Source organism: Orycteropus afer, unplaced genomic scaffold (genome assembly GCF_000298275.1).
Source record: "Orycteropus afer afer isolate SDZICR_OR568_19922 unplaced genomic scaffold, OryAfe1.0 scaffold00408, whole genome shotgun sequence".
NCBI classification, from domain to species: Eukaryota; Metazoa; Chordata; class Mammalia; order Tubulidentata; family Orycteropodidae; genus Orycteropus; species Orycteropus afer.
Window position 1 is genome coordinate 1384846 of NW_006921995.1, and position 23432 is coordinate 1408277.

Below are 23432 nucleotides of genomic sequence, written 5' to 3' on the forward strand. Positions count from 1 at the left end.
GTGTATTCCTGCCATCTTCTCTTGATGTTTCCTGCATCATTCAATATTTTGCCCATAGAATCTCTCAATATTGCAACTCGAGGCTTACATTTTTTCTTCTGTTCTTTCAGTTTGAGAAATGCCAACAGCTTATTACATTGCAATACCTTTTTTCAACAACACAAGCAGCAGCTGTACACATGGACTTTGCCAGATGGAGTTCACAAGAATCAGATCAACTACATCTGTGGAAAGAGGTGATGGAGAAGCTCCATATTTAAGCCATAACAAGACCAGGACCTGTTGGTGGAACAGACCATCAACTGCTCCTGTGCAAGTTCAAGTTGAAGCTGAAGACAATTAAAGCAAGTCCACCAGAGCCAAAATACACCCTTGATTATATCCCTCCTGAATTTAAAGACCATCTAAAGAATAGATTTGATGCATTGAACACCAATGATCAAAAACCAGAGGAATTGTGGGATGACATCAAGAAGAACATCATCCATGAAGAGGGCAAGTAAAATGTCATTAAAAAGACAATAAAGGAAGAAAAGACCAAAATGAATGTCAGAAGAGACTCTGAAACTTGCCCTTGATTGGAGAGTAGCTAAAACAAATGGAAAAATCAACAAGATAACAGAAGATTTCGGAGCTCACCTCGAGGTGACAGTTATTTTAATGAAATGTGCAAAGACCTGCAGTTAGAAAACCAAAAGTGAAGAACACACTTGGCATTTCTCAAGCTGAAAGAACTGAAAAAAAAAAATCAAGCCTCAAGTTGCAATATTGAAAAATTGTATGGGAAAAATATTGAACGATGCAGGAAACATAAAGAAGGTGGAAGAAATACACAGAGTCACTGTACCAAAAAGAATTGGTTGAAGTTCATCCATTTCAGGAGGTGGGTTATGATCAAGAGCCAGTGGTATTGAGGGAAGAAGTCAAAGCTGCACTGAAGGAATTGGCGAAGAACAAGCCTCCAGAAATTGAAAGAATACCCATTGAGATGTTTCAGCAAACAGATGCCGTGCTGGCTGCACTTACTCATCTATACCAAGAAATTTGGAAGATACCTACCTGGCCAGCTGACTGAAAGAGGTCCACATTTCTACCCATTCCAAAGAAATGTGGAAATTATTGAACAATATTATTAATATCATACACAAGTTAAAATGTTGTTCATGATAATTTAAAAACTGTTGCAGCAGTATATTGACAGAGAACTTCCAGAAATGGAAGTTGGATTCAGAAGAGAGAGTGGAACAAGGGATATCATTGCTGATGTCAGATAGAGTTTGGCTGAAAGCAAAGAATACCAGAAAGATGTTTGCTTGTATTTTTTTGACTATGCAAAAGCATTTGGTTGTATGGATCATAACACATTATGGATAACATTGAGAAGAATGGTAATCCCAGAACACTTAACTGCTCATGTGGAACCTGTACATAGACCAGGAGGCTGTTGTTCAAACAGAACAAGGGGACTGCATGGTTTAAAGTCAGGAAGGGAGTGTGTCAGTGTTGTATCCTTTTACCATACTTATTCAATCTGTATGCTGAGTAAATAATCCAAGAAGCTGGACTATATGAAGAAAACTTGTGTCAAGATTGGGGGAAGACTCATTAACAACCTGCGATGTGCAGATAACACAGCTTTGCTTTCTGAAAATGAAGATGATTTTGAAGCACTTGCTGATGAAGACTAAAGACTGCAGTACGCAGTGTTGATTACATCTCAACATAAAGAAAATGAAAATCCTTACAGTTGGACCAATAGGCAGCATCATGATAAATGGAGAAAAGATTGAAGTAGTCAAAGATTTCATATTACTTGGAACCACAATCATTGTCTATGGACACAGCAGTCTAGACATCAGACAATGTATAGTACTTGGCAAATCTAGTGCAAAAAACCTTTTTAAAGTGGTAAAGAGAAAAGATGTTTTCTTGAAGACTAAGTTGTACCTGACCCAAGCCATGTTATTTTCAGTCACCTCATATGCATGTGAGAGCTGGACAATGAATAAGGAAGACCGAAGAAGAGTTGATACTTTTGAGTTGTGGTGTTGGTGACTACCAGAAGAACGAACAAATCTGTCTTGGAAGTGCAGCTGGAATACTTAGAAGTGAGAATGGCCATATGTCTTCTCACCTACTTTGGTCATGTTGTTAGAAGAGACCATTCCCTTGGGAAGGATATCATGTTTGGTAAAGTGGAGTGTCAACAAAAGGGGGAAAGCCTTCAATGAGATGGATTGACATGGTGGCTGCAGTAGTGATGGGCTCAGATGTGGCAAGTATTGTGAGGCTGGTACAGGACAAGGCAGTGTTTCGTTCTGTTGTACATAGGGTTGCTGTGAGTCGGAGAAGATTTGACAGCAGCTAACAACAACAATTTTTGCTGTTTCTTCTTGAATGAACTTTAATAATTTTTGTCTTTCAAGGAATTTAAAATTTATGACTATAAAGTTACTACTCATACTATTCTTTTCATGTCTGTAGGATATTTAGTGATAACCTTTTATTCTTATCATTGCTGTTTTTTTTTCTTAATTATTGTAGCTCAGAAAAATCAAATCTCACTGCCATTAAGTCATTTCTCATTCAGAGCAACCCTGTTGGGTTTCCAAGGCTATAAATCTTTATGATGAATTCTAAATATTTAGGAGAGTTTTCAAGTATATTTGTTACTGATTTCCACATAATTCTGTTACAGGTAGAGTGGATACTTTGTATTTCATGTTTTTGAACATTTATTGATGCTTATTTTATGACCCAATTGAATAAAATATCTAAACATTAGGTGACAATAATGGTACCATGCCAAGCTGTATTGGAGCCTTTAGCAAAAGGAAGAATCGATAATACTAGAATTTTTTGCATTAATTTTAATTTTTTAAAATACTACATTATAAGATTGCCTTGATATACTGAGTTTTTTGGCCTCCTTAATTTTGAGCCTGATTGAAATGAAACATTTACCCTATTTCTGGTCCTACTGTCTCTCCCTCAGAAGTAGAGGATTTTCCCCCCCTTTTCTTTTTCTATGACCATATTAAATCTTCTCATACGCCTTCAGTTCAGTAGGTGAGAAGGATCTGTCAAGGCTTCCCACCTGTGGTTACAAAGGTGACTGCTTTTCTCTAAGCCTGTACCATGGAGGAAAGTTTTCTGCAGTCTGTCACTTTTCTCTCAGTCTTTCTCATGAGCTGCCATAAGGAGCTTTTTGAAGAAGAGCCTAAGGGTGGGTATGAATCCCCTTTGTCTTTGTCTCAAGGGGTGCTATACACCCATATTTAGTCTTCAGCAAATTTGGCTGAATTCCTCTTACCTGTTTGCATGGCACTTGATGGCGTACTGCTGTGCTCTGCACAAATGAGCCATTGTCACATTCCATCTCTCCATGAAGGTTCCCATCTTTCCTTCTATTTTACACCACTTGGTTGTTCTATGATTATAGTTGTCATACGTCTCTCAAGGTTCTAACTTTGTAGATTTATCCAGTTTTTTCTTATTGTTAAGGTTGGATCAATCTCGTGTCTGCTTTCTACATCCCTGACAGACGTAGAACCAAAGACTGTGTTTTTGACCTGAAAGTGACTATATATTTAGTTCTGTGGTTAGTGTTTATTTCTGTAATTCCCAAAATGCTTTTATTCTATTGTTCATGGGAAACACAGCATTATATTAGTTCTTGAGAAAGGATGGGAAAATATTAGAAACAGTAAGAACTAAATCCATCCTTGACTTAAATTAGCTTCAGCATAGTACAGGTTAGAACATGTACTGAGACTTTGGGGAAACTCAGGACTTACAGAAAATATGTTTTTGATGTATCCATTAAAGTACTAATGGATGTTGCAAATAAGCTTTTATGTGGGTTCAAGTAATATTTGTTCCAGTATCTAATCAGCTTGATTAGAATTCTAATATGTGAATTATGAAGGAGAACAGAAAGAAAACAGAACTGGAATAATCCACACAAATACTACTGATAATAATATTACTGTGGTAGTCATTATTCTCATAGTTTTTATGCATATCATGCTAAATTAAATTACTTTCTTTTCCCTTTAACAAAATGTATCTTGAATGTTATTTATTCTACAAGATTTTTAATAGCTTCTAAATGTCTCATTGTATAGATTATTCAGTTCCTTTTTGAGAGCCATTTAAATTATTTGCTTTAATTTTTTTTTTTTCTTTTAATGGTAGAAATGGCTGTTAGTGTGTATTCTTTCAACATATATGATCTCCTTAGGAAAAATGCCTATTTCTGAAAGTGATGTTGCTAGGCCAGAATAATGAGCATTTTTAAAGGCTTTTGAAATACATTCCAACTTTTTATACTCCACCAGAGATGTATGAATGTCTGTTTTTCTGTACACTTACCAATAGTAACTATAATTGCTTAGCTAGTCTTGGCTAACTTGCTGGATAAAAAAATAATTGAATCTTACTAACTTAATTTTTATTTTTTAAATTACTGGGGAAATTAATTGTACAGTTTTCATTATGTTTATGTCATTTGATTGTTTAGTAACTCATTTTTACAAAAGCATGTTATTTTTTTCCTGATTTATAAGAGTGCTTTAAGAATTAAGGATATTAATTACCTTTTGTCATTACAATGAGGAGCTCTGGCAGTGTAGTGGTTAAGGTATTTGACTTTTAACCAAAAGATTGGCATTTCGAACCTACCAGCTGCTCCATAGGAGAAATGTATACTTCTGTAAAGATTTTACAGCCTTGGCAAACGTATTGAGCAGTTCTCCTTTGTCCTACAGGACGTCTATAAGTCAGAATTGATTTGGTAACAGTGGGTTTGGTGTGCTTTTTGTTCATTATTATGTCATTTTTCTCTGCTTTGTTTTTGAATTTTGTTTACAGGATTTTTTAATATCAGAAGAATAATTTTAAATTTGCTAATTCTGTCAGTTTTCATAGTGTTCTTTTTGTTTTCAAATTCCAGATTAGTTTCAATGGAAGTGAAGGGAGGCGCAGCAGAAGTAGAAGATACTCTGGATCTGATAGTGATTCAGTCTCAGAAAGGAAAAGACCAAAGAAACGTGGAAGACCAAGGACTATTCCTCGAGAGAATATTAAAGGATTTAGTGATGCCGAAATTAGGCGGTAAGATGACATAGACCATTTTGCCTCAGCTTGCTTTTACTAGAGGGTGAAACTTAAATATAAAATCCTTGTCATTTTCAAAGATCAAGATTAAGTTTTAGAGGAGGCAAATATATTTGCATAGGAATTGGGTGATTCTGCTATTGATTATTCTTTATAAACTTGAAAAAACAAGTTTGGCATCTAACCTTTCCATTCATTGTTAGTCTTTTCAGACTGCTAATTTTTTTGGTTTTATTACATGGTTCAGAATAATTGCCCTTTTGAACAGTGAAGATACATTTTGATACTTCAAGTTTTATGTACTGAAAAATTCTCATCCTTTTATAAATCTCAAGCATAACTTGTAAGAAAAATTTAGTTTCATATTTTCCTAGTTTCTTAACACTGAGTTGATTGGTTTTTTGAAAGAAAACATGTTGAAAATATTTCTGATATAACCATGTAGGAACTGAAATAAGATTGGCCATGCAGGATAAACTGTAGCATTCTTTGAAAATATATTTATTTGTATATACACATTGCTTTAAGGGGAATGGAGCCTTACTTTTGTTTATGTAATATTTCAAAAATGTTTGCTTTTGTAATTTAAGAGCTTGTTGTTTCTTTGAAGCCATTGTAACACTTTTCTTATAAATCATAGACCTGACCGATAAAGTTCTTCCTCATTCCTTCTACCAGAAAATTAAATACACTGTTAGGTTTTGTTAAGGGTACTTTTATGATCACCTGAGTTGCTGGACTCTGTCTTTAGTTGAAAAGTAGAAGTCAACTTCTACTTTCCCTGGATATTTTTCCTCATCCATCAACCACTTAGGTAGCTTTGTTCTTAAGTAAAATTTTTATTTTCCCTTGTTGTCATAATGTACCATACATCTGAATTAAAGCTATTTAGTAACCTTTGATGAGCACTTGGAATGTGAGGAGGTGTAATATGATTGATTATTATTCTGGAGACACTTTCTGTGGTAACTTTGGGCTTTTTTTTTTTTTTTTTTTGTCTTGTGAAAATAAAGTATTCCTGAAATAAAATTTAGCTTCTATTGTTTTATTTGTGTTAGTTTCTAAACTTAACACCATGCTGGATATTAAAGTAGTTTCTTATTTAACATATCTTAATATTTTAACGATTTTGTTCTTAGCAGAATTTATTCATTTTTGTTAATAGCAGTGCCGTGCCGTAAATTAAATTCTACCCTAACAAGTATTTTATTTCCATATATATTATAAATATGCACTTTTTTCTTTTTTTTTTTAGTAGCTAGTGAAACCGACATTTAAAACAAAAAATTGTTTTCTGTTAGGTTTATCAAGAGTTACAAGAAATTTGGTGGCCCTCTGGAAAGGTAAATTCATTTATAATATTCACAGAATTACAGACTGTGTTACACACTCTCTGCTTTACTTATGCTAACATTCAGTTAGCTATTTTGTTAAATTTTCTTTCAATTAGGTGTTTATAAAATTAAAAGAAAGCCAATTTCAAATTGAGTTTTAAAAATTATTTTGTGCTATCCTTAATTCTTTCTAGTATTTAAAATTTTCTTATCCCCTTTAACTTTTCTATAAAATAACATGTGTTTGCTTTGCATTTTATAAGACATTTTCACCTATTATCTCATTTATTCATTATAAACTTAAAGCATGGTCAGATTCATCCTATTCAGGCCGAGTTGCCAAAACCATAGTCTCCTGACTTCAAAAGCAATTTTGTTTTCCCTAAATAGGGAAACATCCCTAATTGCAGCTTTATTTTATATGAACTGTTTATAATTCAAATTATATACAACTATATTATAATTGGCATTGTCAGGGCAAGTTTTATGAAGTTACCTGTTAAACACCAATTAGAGTTATTCATTTGAATTCTTTTTCTCCTCTGTTGTGACCAAACCACTGTCTGAATATAGAACATAGATGTGAATTAGTTTAATTCTATTTTTTCTAACATAAAAAACAGAAAACATGAAAAACTTAGAGAAGTTTTGTTTCATTTTCAGATGACTAACATGAAACAATTAAAATAGTTGCCGTACTACTTTAGATGAAGAAATGACTTGAACATTATTCATTTTTCATTTTCTCTACTCAGTTCATAGTAATAAAAAATTATAGAGCTTTACTGTTACCTTTTTATTTTAAATTATCATAAAGTTTAATCACTTCTTTTCTCTACTGAGATTTGATTGTATATGAAAAGCTTTTGCAGAATTGGTACATCATACTCAAATTTGGAGCACACCGTTTAACAGTAATGAATTGGCTTTTATTATCCTTGAATATATAAATGGATCATACATATACTAAATCTAACTAGTTTTCAAGTATTTCACGGCAGCTATGTAAACTGTAACTTGTAGGGCATACAGTTTTGAGCTTTTAGTGTAGAGGGAAGCTTAGTCTATCTTAAATGACACAACTCATCTAATGTTTACCTGGAAATTGAATTATCTTATTACAGATTAGATGCAATTGCTCGAGATGCTGAATTGGTTGATAAGTCAGAAGTAGACCTCAGACGCCTAGGAGAATTGGTGCATAATGGTTGCATTAAAGCTTTAAAGGATAGTTCTTCAGGTACAGAACGAACAGGTAATATATTAAAATGTGAGTCAAATTACTTGGTAAATAATTGTTTTAAAATACACATTTCTTGAGTTGTTGTTAGTTGCCCTTTACTCAGTTCGAATCATGGTAACCCCATGTGTATAGAACAGAACTGCTCTGTAGGATTTTCTTGGCTATAATCCTAACAAAAGCAGATTGCCAAGCCTTTTCTTCCTTGGTACTAATGGTGGATGAGGTACACCAACCTTTAGGTTAGCAGTTAAGCAAAAAGAAATTTGTACCAGTTAGGATCCTATTTTGAGTTAGGTAGGTATTATGTCTTAAGTCACCTATTGATCTGTCCGAAAAGTTGCTTTATAAAACAAACCAAGGCCATTCCTGTTTAATAGATAATGGAGAACAGAATTGTATTATAAAAAGCAATAGAATCATCCTTAATGTCAATGTATATACTGGTGGGGAGGTAACATCAGAATTTACTGTTAACAGTACTATATTTTTAGTAGCGATTACTGGGAAAACATAAATGTAATATATGCATATACTTTGCAACATAGTTACTTCATTATGCTGATTTCATAATTCATCTATGGAAATAAAAATATTTAGATAAGATTTATAATCAGATACACTGAAAAAAAGTCATACTTTAATTCTTTTTAGAGGCTCTTAGTATTATTAAGTTAATCTTCTGTAACTGATAAAACACTTAATTTCATAAAATACTTTTTGTGAATTCAGATCTGCTGGATTATAATTAGCAGTATGTATTGGAAAACCTTACAGTGAAATTTAAGGTTTGCCAGTAAGCCTCTCCATAATATAAATAATGTAATTAATACTTTAATGAAAGTAATATAACTAATATTTTTTAGCATAAGTAATGACAAATTGTGTATTTGAGAATAAATATATTTTACTCTTTTTTAAAAAATTAAGGTGGTAGACTTGGAAAAGTAAAGGGGCCAACATTCCGAATATCAGGAGTACAGGTGAATGCCAAGCTAGTCATCTCTCATGAAGAAGAGTTAATACCATTACACAAATCCATTCCTTCAGATCCAGAGGAAAGAAAACAGTGAGTTACTTAGTTTCTCATGTGTAAAACTTCTTGTTGTTAAATAACTTATAAATTTGTTTAAGAGCGTGTGTGTGTGTGTGTGTGTGTGTGTGTGTATAGGTCATGATGTCATTAACTAATATTGAAACAAATGTTTCTAAAAACAATGTAAAGTGTGTTATTTTAAAGTTCTTATGACTCAAATGTGTTTTTTAGAATTAATTTTTTAATAAGGTAAATATAAACTTAACTTGACAGCAGTTGTTAACTTTAATAGGTATACTATCCCATGCCACACGAAGGCAGCTCATTTTGATATAGACTGGGGCAAAGAAGATGATTCCAACTTGTTAATTGGTATCTACGAATATGGATATGGAAGTTGGGAAATGATTAAAATGGATCCTGACCTCAGTTTAACACACAAGGTACTTTAGTATTTTTTGATTCTGTTGACTACTGATAATTGATTTAATGTGACCTCAGTTTTGCTTTCAAATTATCTTGGGAATAAACTTGGGGAGTCAAGCCACCAAGGCTAGCTGTGTGACCTTGGCTTCTTTAGAAACTGGTGGTCATGAAGGTATTGAATTTAAATTATTTCTGAGGATCATTTTACCTCCAACAATATTTTTATTAGGGTGTAGGTATGTTTTTTATAATATTTTACTTTAATATCAAATGATATTTAGGATTTTTGGTGATTCGATGCTACTGTGCTAGTTAAAATCATTTCTTGGCCTAAAATGAAAAAAAACATTGGCGGCATTTCTTTATCATTTTAATCATCCTTTTATATTTTCACTACTTCACTGACATAATGGAACTTATAGGTATGAGTCTGCCTAAGGCACTTGACAGCTAACCACAAGGCTGGCGGTTCAAACCCACCAGCCACTCCTCGGAGAGAAGGTTGGGTAATCTACTTCCGTAGTGATACTGCCTCAGAAACCCAAGGAGGGGTCGGTATGAGTCAGGTCTGACTCAATGGCACATAAAAACAACAACAACATAGGTACGAGTGGGGTGGCTTTGTTTTAAGGCTGGACCCCCGAAGAGGTAGGCGTGTGCACAGCTCGGGTCTTCTGTGGCTTTGTTTTAAGGTCAGGCCCCTAGAGGGGTAGGCAAATGTATAATTCAGGGCCTTCTGTTGTGGCTTTGTTTTAAGGTCGGGCCCTGGATAGGTGGAAAAGTGAGCAGAAGGGTTAGGAACAGCTAAGGGAGATGAACTTGTCTGTCAGCTTGTCATTCTGGGTTGGCTTGCATGCTGCTGTGAGGCTGGAAGCTATGCCACCAGTATTACAAGATACCAGCAGAGTTACCCATTGTGGATAGGTTTGAACAGCTTCTGGGTTAAGACAGACTGAGAAGAAGGAACAGGCCATCCAGTTCTCAAAGAATTAGCCAGTGAAAAGCTTATGAATAGCAGTGAAACACTCTGATATATTACTGGAAAACTTTTGAATAGCGCTGAAACATTGTCCGATAAAGTGGCGGAGGGTGAGCTCATTAGGTCGGAAGGCACTTAAAATATGACTGGAGAAGAGCTGACTGACTGACTCCTCAGAGTAGAGATGACTTTAATGATATGGATGGAGTAAAGCTTTCGGGACCACCACTGGCTGATATGGAGCGACTCAAAATGAGTAGAAACAGCTGCAGACATCTATTAATAATCGGAAAATGGAATGTATGAAGCATGAATCTAGGAAAACTGGAAGTTGTCAAGAATGAAATGGAGCGCATAAAGATTGATATCCTAGGCATTAATGAGCTGAAATGGACTGGGTTTGGGCATTTTGAATCAGACAACCATATGATCTACTATGCTGAGAATGACAAATTGAAGAGAAATGGTGTGGCATTCATCATCACAAAAACTGTTTGAAGATCTGTCCTGAAGTACTGTGCTGTCAGTGATAGGATAATATCCACATGCCTACAAGGAAGACCAGTTAATACAACTCTTACTCAAATTTATGCACCAACCACCAAAGCCAAAGATAAGGAAATTGAAGATATCTACCAACTTCTGCAGTCTGAAATTGACTGAACATTCAATCAAGATGTGTTGATTATGACTGGCAGTTGGAATGGAAAAGTTAGAAACAAAGAAAAGTCAACAGTAGTTGGAAAATATGGCCTTGATGATAGGAATAACACTGGAGATTGCATGATAAAATTCTGCAATAACGACTTACTCATTGTAAATACCTTTTTTCAACAACATAAATGGTGGCTATACACGTGGACTTCACCAGATAGACTACACAAGAATAAGATTGACTACATCTGTGGCAAGAGGAGATAGAAAACCTCAATATCTTCAGCCAAAACCAGGCCAGAAGCTGATTGTGGAACAGATAATCAACTGCTCATATGCAAGTTCAACTTGAAGTTAAACAGAATTAAAACAAGTCCATGAGTGCCAAAATATGATCTTGAATATATCCTTCCTGAATTTAGAGACTATGTAAAGAATAGATGTGATGCATTGAACAGCATTGACTGAAAACCCAAAGAATTGTGGGATGGCATCAAGAACATCATCCATGAAGAAAGCAAGAGGTCACTAAAAAGATGAGAAAAGAAGACCAAAATAGATGACAGAAGAGACTCTGAAACTTGCCCTGGAGTGAAGAGTAGCTAAAGCAAATGGAAGAAATGACAAGAGAAAAGAGTTGAACAGAAGATTTCAAAGAGCAGCTCGAGAAGACAAGGTCAGTTATTATAATGAAATGTGCCAAGAGTTGGAGGTAGAAAACCAAAAGAGAAAAACATGCTCAGCATTTCTCAAGCTGAAAGGACTGAGGCAAGAGTTGCAATATTGAAAGATTCTATGGGCAAAATATTGACTGAAGCAGGAAATACCAAAAGAAGATGGAAGGAATATGCAGTCACTGTACCAAAAAGAATTGATCCATGTCCATCTGTTTTCAGAGGTGGCATTTGATTAAGAACTAGTGATAGTGAGGGAAGAAGTCGAAGCTGCACTGAAAGAGTTGGTGAAGAACGAGGCCCCAGGAATTGATGGAATACCCATTGAGATGTTTCAACAAATGGATACCCCACTGGAGGCACTCATTCAGTTATGCCAAGCGATTTGGAAGACAGCTACCTGGCCAGCTGACTGGAAGAGATCCATATTTGTACCCATTCCAACGAAAGGTGATCTCACAGAATGTGGAAATTATCAAACAATATCATTAATGTCACACATCAGTAAAATCTTAATGAAGATAATTTAAAAATGGTTGCAGCAGTATGGTGACAGATTGATTCCAGAAAGCTGGATTCAGAGGAGGACATGGAGCGAGGGATGTCATTGCTGACGTCAGGTGGATCTTAGCTGAAAGCAAAGAATACTAGAAAGACGTTTACTTATCTTTTATTGACTGTGCAAAAGCATTTGATTATGTGGATCATAACAAATTATGGATAACATTGAGAAGAATGGGAGTCCCAGAATACTTGATTGTACTCATGAGGAACCTGTACATAGACCAGGAGGCTGTCGTTCTTACAGAACAAGGGGATACTGCATGGTTTTAAAATCAAGAAGGGAGTGCATCTGGGTAGTCTTCTTTCACCATACTTACTCAACTATATGCTGAACAAATAATCCAAGAAGCTGAATTATATGAAAAGAACAAAGCATCAGGATTAGAGGAAGACGCAGAAACAACCTGCAATATACTGATGACACAACTTTGCTTACTGAAAGTGAGGACGAGTTGAAGCACTTACTGATGAAGATTAAAGACTACAGTCTGCAGTATGGATTACACCTCAAAATAAAGAAAACAAAAATCCTCACAACTGGTCCAATAAACAGCTTCACGATGGATGGAGAAAAGATTGAAGGTGTCAAGGGCTTCATATTACTTGGTCCTACAATCAACACCAATGGAAGCAGCAGTCAAGACATCAGACAACATATTGCATTGGTCAAATCTGCTGCAAAAGACCTCTTTCAAGAAATGAAGAGCAAAGATGTCTTCTTGAAGACTAAGGTGCACCTAACCCAAGCCATGATATTTTCAATCTTATGCATGTGATAGCTGGACAGTGATAAGGAAGACAGAAGATGAGGTGATGCTTTTGAGTTGTGATGTTGGAGAAGAATGCTCAGTACCATGTACTACTGAAAAGACTTAACAAATCTGTTCTGGAAGAAGTGCAGCCAGAATGCTCCTTGAAAGCGAGAATGGCCAGACTTCATCTCACCTGCTTTGGTTTTATTGTCAGGAGGGACCATTCCCTGGAGAAAGGATATCAAGCTTGGTAAAGTGGAGAATCAATGAAGAAGGGGAAGGCCCTCAATGAGATGCGTTGACACAGTGGCTGCGGTGATGGGCTCAGGTATAGTGAGGACTGTGAGGCTAGCACAGGACTGGGTGGTGTTTTTTTTCTGCTGTGCATAGGGTTGCTATGAGTCTGAGATGACTTGACAGCACGTCACAACAGACCAGTACTTTGTCATTTGCTACTATGCACGTCACAACAGACCAGTACTTTGTCATTTGCTACTATGAAGCTGTTTTAGGATTATGTAGAGAAACAGAACCAGTGGGGTACGTACATACACGGGGAGAGAGAAAGAGAGAGAGGTTTTCTTCAAGGGGCTAACAAGTGTTGTGTAGGCTGGCAGGTCTAAAATTGGTAGGTCAAGCAACAGGAGCCACCTGTTTCCTGGCCATCTACTTCTAGAAAAACATTCATTGAATCCCCTGTGAAGCATAGTTCTACTCTGACACATAGGCGGTCACCATGAGCAAAGTTGACTTGCCTACAATTGCTTTTTTGGTTGTTTTTGTTTTATAATTAATATACTGTTACTGAGAGAAATGGAATCCAAAAATACTATAGCGTTTAATAACACTGGATGATGATGTACATTTGAAAAAATTTATATCCTCCCACTTGTAATTCTCATTTTGAAAGGTAGTAACGTGAGGGACTTTTTAAATAATTGTTTAGAATTAACTCCTAGAAAAATTAAATCCATGTTTGTAATAAAGGAATTTAAAAAATTGTAAATTGTTAGTAAATTACATACGTATTTTTTTAAAACAATTTTTGGCCAGTATATTTTTCATATTATTTATTAATAACAACCTGAAAAAAAATTACTTTTTTAAGATTCTCCCAGATGATCCTGATAAAAAACCACAAGCAAAACAGTTGCAGACACGTGCAGACTACCTCATCAAATTACTTAGTAAAGATCTTGCAAGAAAAGAAGCTCAGAGACTTTCTGGTGCAGTAAGTTAAAATTCAGATATTTACAATCAGTTTACTTTTCAGTAAAATAAATCTAGTATATTGAACACCCTAGACATACATAGTGAATATGAATTTATACGTGTATTTTTCTGTAATTCAGTAGTTTTATTTGAATATGGTAATTGTAAGTTACCTCAGTAAACACATTAAAACTAGTGAGTCATCTTTCAAAAGTGTAATCTTACATTTTTCATGAATGTTTCAGAAGTTTTTTTCTAGTATTTGAAGAGGTAATGGGAAAATTAGAGTGTGGAACACTTTTTCAGAAGTCATGCCTGTGTTAATGTTTTATTTGGAGGCATTGAAGAGCTTTAGGTCAGTATCAGGTCACTGTGCTTAATTATAAGGGGGCTCCAAAAGTATAGGAAAAAGACACTAAAAGGAAGGTTTTTGGAAACAAAATACCTTAAAACTTTGCCTGTGACCATAATGTCAGTAACTTCCTATGTACCATTAAAAACAATTTTTAATACTGTGTCTCACAGCACTCACTGTATTTACTTGAAGGTCATATATACCTGGGAAAACAAAAATTTTATTTCTCTCTCTTTAATCCTCTTTATTAAAGGAATAATTATAGTTGGTTAATATTTATTATTTATATATTATAGGTGATTAATTACATTCTATCAACTTGCATATTTTTTCTTAAGATTGGTGTAATTTATCACTAACAGCCTAAGAAGTGGTTTAAAATAGGAGGAGTTCTAGCATTTTAGGTTTAGTACTGATGAAATTTTTTTATAAAATTGGTTAAAATAAGAATTTAATTATTTTTTTAGGGAGGTTCAAAGAGAAGAAAAGCAAGAGCTAAAAAGAATAAAGCAATGAAGTCTTTAAAAGTGAAAGAAGAAATAAAGAGTGATTCTTCTCCCCTGCCCTCAGAAAAGTCTGATGATGATGATGATAAGGTAGGAATGTGTTTTAGGAAAGCAGCCTTACCTATGGGAAGGACACATGATGTGTTTTAGTAATTACTTTAAAGTTTGAACTAAGGCCTGAAGTTTTACTTTCAGTTAGTGAAGTTCATTTTTATGACTCATCACAAAGCCTCATTTATACAACACAAATCTACCTATCCAGTAGCAGTATTATATATATCACTAGAGGGATAGAGCAGAGGTTCTTCCTTTTCAGTCATTTGCTAGTTGAATGAGCTTCTGTCTCTTTAATTTTGTTACAAATTTTGTATGGGACTGGCTTACCTTAATTTATAGGAAGGTAAATATTGCATGTAACATAATTCATGGGATTCTGGGTTATATCTCAAAGAATCCACATACATGCAATCCATAGTGATGCCAAAAGAAAAAGTAGTAATCACGATTTGGTTAGTAATACATTGGCCAAACTTGCACTTTACAGGATAAGGTCACTTCTGTGAAACATCCAAATAAAAAAGTTAAAAGAGAAAGAGACAGTGAAGAAATACCTCAACTATGTATTTGTATAAAGAAGGAACCAGAAGAAAAAAGGGAAGCAAAAGAAATGGAGAATAAAAGAGAATTTAGAAGGGAGATAAAAGAAAAAGAGTATAGGAAAGATTTAAAGGCAGAAGATTTTAACGAAAAAAGAGAAAACAAAGTAAAAGAAGCTATGCAGAAAGAAAAAGACAAAAAGGGAAAGGTATTCAAATTATAATGTAAAATTTAGAAAGTGAAAAAAATCAGCATATTTACACTTTAGGAGAACAAATTAAGTACCAGACCAAATTAGTCTCAGTATCTGAGTACATTAAAAGTTGATAAGGGTATAAGAAGCTTTATTTTTTGGTTTTTCCAAATAAAATTGGGTAAAGAAACAAAATAGTTAAGAGTATGCAGTCAGAATAAATACTTGTAGAATAAATGAAACAGTAGTCTTTTTCTACAAATGTTAATCATTTTGCCTTTGTTGTTGTTGGGTTTTTTGTTTTTGTTTTATTTTCTCTTTTTCTTCAGTTGAGTGAATACAAGTCTGATAGCAAGGAAAGATCAAAAAAATCCTCAGCATCAGATGCTCCAGTTCATATCACTGCAAGTGGAGAACCAGTTCCCATATCTGAAGAATCTGAAGAGCTAGATCAGAAGACATTCAGCATTGTAAGCAGTAGACTTTTTGGCTATTAATTTATCTACCATTTAAATTATAATGTCATCTTTTGGATCTTAATAGTTTAGAATTTGTAGTTTGAATATAATGCTGTATAAATTGCTTATAAAAGCAACAGATTTAAATTTTGAAAGGTGTCTTAAAATCAACTGAGAAATACTTCTTAATAAATGACAGAGACATAGGGAATATTTAGAGTGAACTTCTTTTGTCTACCTTTAGGATTTTCTTTTCAATTCCTGAGCCTATTATCTGTATATAATAGTGCCTTTTACCTACGATAAAGGAGTAGTTTGTTGTTTTTGTTATTGTTATTGTTTCCATCTAATCTTTCACAGACCAAAATTTTAAAAAAATAACAATCAACAATAAAAACAAAAAATAAAATGTGAAAAAATACATACAAAATACCAGCCCAAGGTTGTATTGCTGGATTTGGTAGACTTAAATTTGCACTTTCTTTGTTTACCAGTTCATTTTTTGATAGGCAAATAGCTGATTATTGTAATGATGTCAATAAATTGTGTGCCTATAAAAGTTGTAATATATCAAACAAAAGTTGTATAATATATTTAACACACACATGCAAACAAAAGAGTAGCTGCTGAGTCTTATGTATAACCAAAAAACCTTGTGGGATTTGGTTCCTCAGTTAAGAGGTTTAGGATCATGGGACATCCCAGTTAATTTGCCTAATTCAGTGTTTCTGTTCTACCTCTAGTTCATTGTGTAGTGCATAGGGTTTTTAAGACCCCACGCAGTATAGTGCATGGGGTCTTAAAAGTGCCCATCAAGGCACAGTTGGTCTTTACCTAGGGCAATAGGGGAAGGTGGAGCATCAGGAATAGAGGGAGGATATGGAATGTGCTGGTAATTGCCCCCATGTACCGAGATCAGAAGAACTAGATGGTGCCTAAACCAAACTCACTGGTGTCAATTCCGACTCATAGGGACACCTCCTTGGGTTTCCGAGGCAGTATCTCTATGGAAGTAGATTGCCCACTCCTTCCGAGGAGTCACTGGTAGATTTGAACTGCCAGCCTTCTGGTTAGGAGTCAAATGCTTTAGGCACTATATCACCAGGTGCCTAGCTACCATTAATGAACGTTTTGATCAATGATTCTTTGGAAGAATCCTGATCAAAAGGGGGAAAATGTAGAACAGAATTTCAGATTCTCATAGACCCCAGATCCTTGAGCCATGGGTGTGAATGAACCCCTGGAATGATTGCCCTGAGATAGTTTTTAAACCTTAAACCAAAAATATCCTTTGAAGTCTTCTAAATACCAAACAATTATTTAGTTTAACTAGTAAAAAATGTCTACATTGAGCATTATGCTCTTTAAGAACTGTCTATATGGGATAAAAGTGACAACAGCAACTCAGAAAACTAGATAGAAACCTTGGGGGCAGAGAGTTTATGTTAATGGGAGAAGAACCCTCAGAACAGGAGATTGAGAATGGTGCAACTCAATATAATCAATGTCACTGAATTATACAAGCAGAAACGGTTGAATTGGTGTGTTTGCTGTGTATATTCTCAACACCAACAAAATAAAATTTTTAAAAAATTGATATAAAAAGTTTGTGAGCATTTTCAATTTCTTTACCTCTTTCATTAAGGACTGACATAGGTCCATGGACCACACTTTTAGTAGCACTAGTCTAAAATAGACTGGCTCTACATTGCTGTTGTGCTTTTATGTTCCTTAAAATAAGTGAGAACCTTTCTTGGCCTTTTTCCAATAATCAGAAACTCATAAACTTGTTTGAACTATGAAATCATTTATGTTACAAATTTTGAGGAAAGCTTTATACTGAGGTTGCACTGTTATGAAGTGATGTATAGTGGTTAAGGTTAATAGCTGTGGAGTCACAATAATGGTTTTAGGAAATAGTATGGAAATTAAATGAGTTGGTACTTGAAAAGGTTTCAGAACAATGTTTGACACATTGGACAACCTTGAAAATAGGTAATAGTTGAAAATTTGGTGGAGGTTGGTACTGAACTCAGACCTGCAGCAGAATTATGACTGGAAAGTTCAATAATAGTAGAATCAAGGACAAATGATTAAAGAGAGAAAGGGCTGAATGATATGAGACAGGTAAAAACTTACTAAAATTGAAAGCCAACAGGAAACAGAGACAGGTAATCAATGACATGAAAAATTGGAAAGGAAATGAAAGATTTTTTTTTTTTTTCCAAAAGGTATAAGGCTTGTCTGAATTCTAGCTTTAATTAACAGTTAATTCCAGTGTAAGGATACTCTTAGTAAAAGATAGGAAACTTTACAATTCATTGTGGACAAATAGATCATTGAAACATAATAAAGCATTTGTAAGGAAATCCACACATACATAGACACTTCACTTATAATAAGACAGCCTTCTGAGCATTCGTGAGAGAACTTTTTAAATAAATGGTGTTTGATCAACTTAAAATATATTATCAGATGTTGACGTATCCTGGAAGTAAACTAATGGTATTACTCATGAATTTAATTATTGTTTACATTTGTTTTTACATATATATTCATAAATGAAATTTATGTAATGTTTGACTTTTTAGTAATGTCTTTATTTTTACTTTGGTATGAGATTATTATAGTTTTTATTGCATGAATTGGATTTGAATTGAATTGAATTGTACAATTTTTTATGTCATTCTTTCATTAATGTTTCAGAGGAGTAGAGATAAGGAAAATGTTGATCTCTATTAACTGCTTTTTACAACCCTTTGCCCCCAAAATGTAATGGTAGCAAAAGTCAGAGTACTCAGTTTATTTTTTCCCAGAGGTTTAGAATAGTTTATATATCTTGCTGTATTGATTTTGAGAGGTTTTGCCAGCATATTTTATTTTACAAAAATCCTGACTTTTGACAAAACATTATATTGTACTCTAAAATATTTTACTATGTTTTAATCTGTGTTTAAGAATGGTTAGGATGGTATGCTTCAGTATAAAAAAGGTGTGGTGTCAGTGGCTGTTGAGTCGATAGTAGTGCAAGATGACCCCACATGTGCAAAGTAGAACTGTTCCATAGGGTTTTCGAAAAGGCTATGACTTTTCAGAAGTTGATCTCCAGGACTGTCTTCCAGGGTGCCACTGGGTAGATTTTAACTTTCAACCTTTCAGCTAGTAGTAGCTGAGTGCTGAGCCATTTGTGCCACCTAAGGACCCTTGTATAAAAAGTAATCTTTTAAATATACTTTTATACCAATTAAAAGGTATGAAAAGTACTTTTTTTTTTTTTTTTTTTGGCACAAGCTATATAAAACCCAAAGCTTTTACTTAATATCAAGACTGATAAATTAGACAGAGTCTGATTTTAAATATTAATGAAAAGCCTGGCTTTTCCTAGGAACCTCTGAAGCGGGTAGGGGAGAATCCTAGTATTTAAGAGAGGGAGATGGTGACCCAGTGAGGAAATTCTCACCTTCCATGGGGAAGACCCTGGTTCAGTTTCCAGCCAGTGCACATCAAGCAGAGCCACCACCTGCCAGTGAGGCTTAGTGTTATATATTTACTCAAGTGGATATCATTGAGAGAGGTTGTTGTTGTTAAGTGCCGTCGAGTCGTTTCCGACTCATAGCAACCCCATGCACAGCAGAACGAAACACTGCCCGATCCCGCACCAGCCCCACAATCCCTGCTATACTTGAGCCCATCATTGCAGCCACCATGTCAGTCCATCTCGTTGAAGGCCTTCCCCTCCTTCGTCGACCCTCCCCCCTACCAAGCATGACATCCTTCTCCAGGGAATGGTCCCTTCTTACAACATGTCCAAAATAGGTGAGATGAAGTCTGGCCATTCTTGCTTCCAAGGAGCATTCTGGCTGCACTTCCTCCAGGACAGATCTGTTAGTTCTTTTAGCAGTCCACGGTACTTTCAGCATTCTTCACCAGCACCACAACTCAAAAGCATCAGCTCTTCTTCGGTCTTCCTTATTCATTGTCCAGCTCTCACATGCATACCAGGCGATTGGAAATATCATGGCTTGTGTCAGGCGCACCTTAGTCCTCAAGGAGATATCCTTGCTCCTTATCACTTGATACAGTTCCTTTGCAGTTGACTTTCCCAATGCTACACATTGTTTGAGAGAGGTAGATCTGTTGAATTTTGGTTTTTAATATATGTATTTATATTCTTATTTTCCTGTTTTAAAGTGTAAAGAAAGAATGAGGCCTGTCAAAGCAGCTTTGAAACAACTTGATAGGCCTGAGAAAGGTCTTTCAGAAAGAGAACAACTGGAACATACTAGACAATGTTTAATAAAAATTGGAGACCATATCACGGAGTGTCTGAAAGAGTATACAAATCCTGAACAAATTAAGCAATGGAGAAAGTAAGTGATGTACTTTTCAGGAGGTACTAAATTTTTTATGTAATTTGTATTTGTAATATATGTAATTACGGTATGTAATTCTGTAACTATTTTCACTTGTGTATTGTAGCTTATTTTTCTACTTCTGAAGAATAGGTAGCAAAGTATCATGTAAAGAGGTAACTGAAAATGATTTAATTTTTTTTCCCTTTAACCTAAAAGATTTTTATTCATGAGTGATTACTCATATATATATATATATATACACATGTATATATACACATGTATATATATATATATACATACATTGTTAAGTGCCGTCGAGTCGTTTCCGACTCATAGCGACCCCATGCACAGCAGAACGAAACACTGCCCGATCCCGCACCAGCCCCACAATCCCTGCTATACTTGAGCCCATCATTGCAGCCACCATGTCAGTCCATCTCGTTGAAGGCCTTCCCCTCTTTCGTCGACCCTCCACCCTACCAAGCATGACATCCTTCTCCAGGGAATGGTCCCTTCTTACAACATGACCAAAATAGGTGAGACGAAGTCTGGCCATTCTTGCTTCCAAGGAGCATTCTGGCTGCACTTCCTCCAGAACAGATCTGTTAGTTCTTTTAGCAGTCCACGGTACTTTCAGCATTTTTCACCAGCACCACAACTCAAAAGCATCAGCTCTTCTTCGGTCTTCCTTATTCATTGTCCAGATATATATATATGAGATATATATATATCTCATAATAAGCCATAGAGTGATTACCTCTGCCTTTAAATAGAATTAGGGAAACCTTTTTTATTAAAATGTAAATTGTATTTTATTTTAAAATTCATTGCAATTGACCAAAATATTCTCAGTAATATCTTTAGAAATTGGTGTGCCAAACAAATAGATTTATTGTTATATAAACTTAGCAATTCGTCTTCTGAGTATATGGTAAAGTCTTACAAAAATTAATATCTTCAAGCAATGTAAAAGACAGATTTTGTTTGCTCCTTTACTTTAGAAACAGCATCAACACAATTATCTCAAAATTGTAAATCTGAGCTGCTGTTAGTTTACAGATCAGGTCTTAATGATTTGCAGTTCCAGACCAGTGTTAAGGCAGACTACAAGACAAGTTAGTGAAAAAGTAAAATTGGGTACACAGCAGTCACTTACATCAGTATATTTGTCTCTTGATTTTTTTGCAGTAGGCAATGCAGTTACACATTAAAACAAATTTAATGAAATATTTCTGGAGGACTAAAAATGATTTGACTAAAGTAGAAAAAAATACCTGATCCTTGTCCCCTTCCTCCTTATATCTCTGCCAAAATCAACTGATACCAAGGGGAAAATATTTAATTGTGTGCCACATAACCATTTTAAAAAAACTTTACCATTAGTGGTTTATGTTTTTGTAACTGTGAAGAAGCAGAATGTCTATTTTACCTGCTCTCTAGATTAGAAATAAGGAACATCTTATTGTTTAGATTCCTTAGACTAAAGTATTCTGTCTGCCCTATTTTATTTTCAGACTCTGATCCCTCTTCCATTTCCCCAGCTGGACATATTGCCTTTTTGTCTTATCCCCATTTATTTCTCATCAACCTTGACCATATATTTGTTAGTGCTCATTCCTGCTGCCAGTGGCTCTGGTTATGCCAGATTCTCTTAAAAGAAGGCGGGTAAATTAACCCAATTGAGGAATATTCCAGAAAGCAGACTAGGTTTTATTCTGGTCTGTGTTATCTCAAAGAAAGAAAGACTATTTTAAAAAATAAATAAATAAATGCTAAAGCAGGGAAATGACTCCTCTTTTTAAAGATGTATCATTGAACTGTGAAATCTCCCTTCAAAGGACACAGCTACATTTATTAAGTGGTCCACCAGCCACTCCTCGGAAGGAAGGTTGGGCAATCCTACGTCTGTAGTGATACTGCCTCAGAAACCCAAGGAGGGGTCGCTATGAGTCGGGGTTGACTCGACGGCACATAACAACAACAACAAATTAAAAGAAGATAAAGACCTGATCCATAATTATATAGAGTCCTAGAAGAGGACAAATGTATGACCTCACTTACATGAAAAGACAAGAACAGGCAAAAGTATAGAGACCAGAGTTTCTTAGAAGTTGGCAGGATAGAAGGAGGGGAATCAAATCAAAATGATGGTGGTATATTCAAAAGGTCCTACCAGCACATAAAATAGTTGAAAATTTATTAAAGATAAAAATATGTTCTAGCTTTTATTTTGCTGTTACTCCAGTTAACAAAAGGAGAATCAGTATATCCTTCAATTGTTAAGAATTCTATGCCAGAACAGTGGTCACCAGAAGAAAAAGAAATACACAAAGTTTTATATTTTAAGTTCTACAGCATATAATATAGGTATATTATTTACCTTGAAAGAAATCTAAAAGCAAACTTAGACAAAAAAATAAACTGAGTGATAAAAAGCTGAAATGAAATTCCTAACAGCTGAGAATATTCCTTTGATCTTTAAATGAATTTATAGACGGTTATTTTTTGCAAATAACATACCCACAAAAATCACACACACAAAATAGGCAGAAATGAGGGGGGTGCAGAGCTCTGGCAAAGTGTGCCCATGCATACACCAAGTCTTGTGACATTTCCAGAACTAAATTACAGCCTCATTCAAAAGTCTGAAAATGTTACTTGTGATCACATTTGTACAATAAAAGTGTGTGTGTGTGTTTATACACACACACACACACATATATATATATAAAGACGCAAAGGAGCTCTGGTAGCATAGTGCCTAAGGCACTTGACTGCTAACCAGAAGGCTGGCGGTTCAAACCGACCAGCCACTCCTCTGAAGGAAGGGCAATCTACTTCCGTAGTGATACTGCCTCGGAAACCCAAGTAAATTTTCAACTATTTTATATGCTGGTAGGACCTTTTGAATATACCACCATCATTTTGATTTTTTTAAATTCTGTTTTATTTAAGTCGTGTAACAGATGATAATAGTAA

At 35.0% G+C, this 23432-nt stretch overlaps 1 protein-coding gene across 1 annotated transcript in view; it reads left to right on the top strand.

Moving 5' to 3' along the window:
• Positions 1–23432, top strand: part of CHD1 (chromodomain helicase DNA binding protein 1) — a 134671-nt gene that overhangs the window by 105129 nt on the left and 6110 nt on the right. Inside the window, exons 23-32 of the mRNA XM_042782681.1 lie at positions 4955–5115; positions 6420–6461; positions 7577–7707; positions 8623–8761; positions 9021–9171; positions 13886–14008; positions 14812–14940; positions 15395–15655; positions 15970–16110; positions 20290–20468. Of these exons, the coding sequence (XP_042638615.1) occupies positions 4955–5115; positions 6420–6461; positions 7577–7707; positions 8623–8761; positions 9021–9171; positions 13886–14008; positions 14812–14940; positions 15395–15655; positions 15970–16110; positions 20290–20468 (1457 nt within the window). The remainder of the gene's footprint in view (positions 1–4954; positions 5116–6419; positions 6462–7576; positions 7708–8622; positions 8762–9020; positions 9172–13885; positions 14009–14811; positions 14941–15394; positions 15656–15969; positions 16111–20289; positions 20469–23432) is intronic.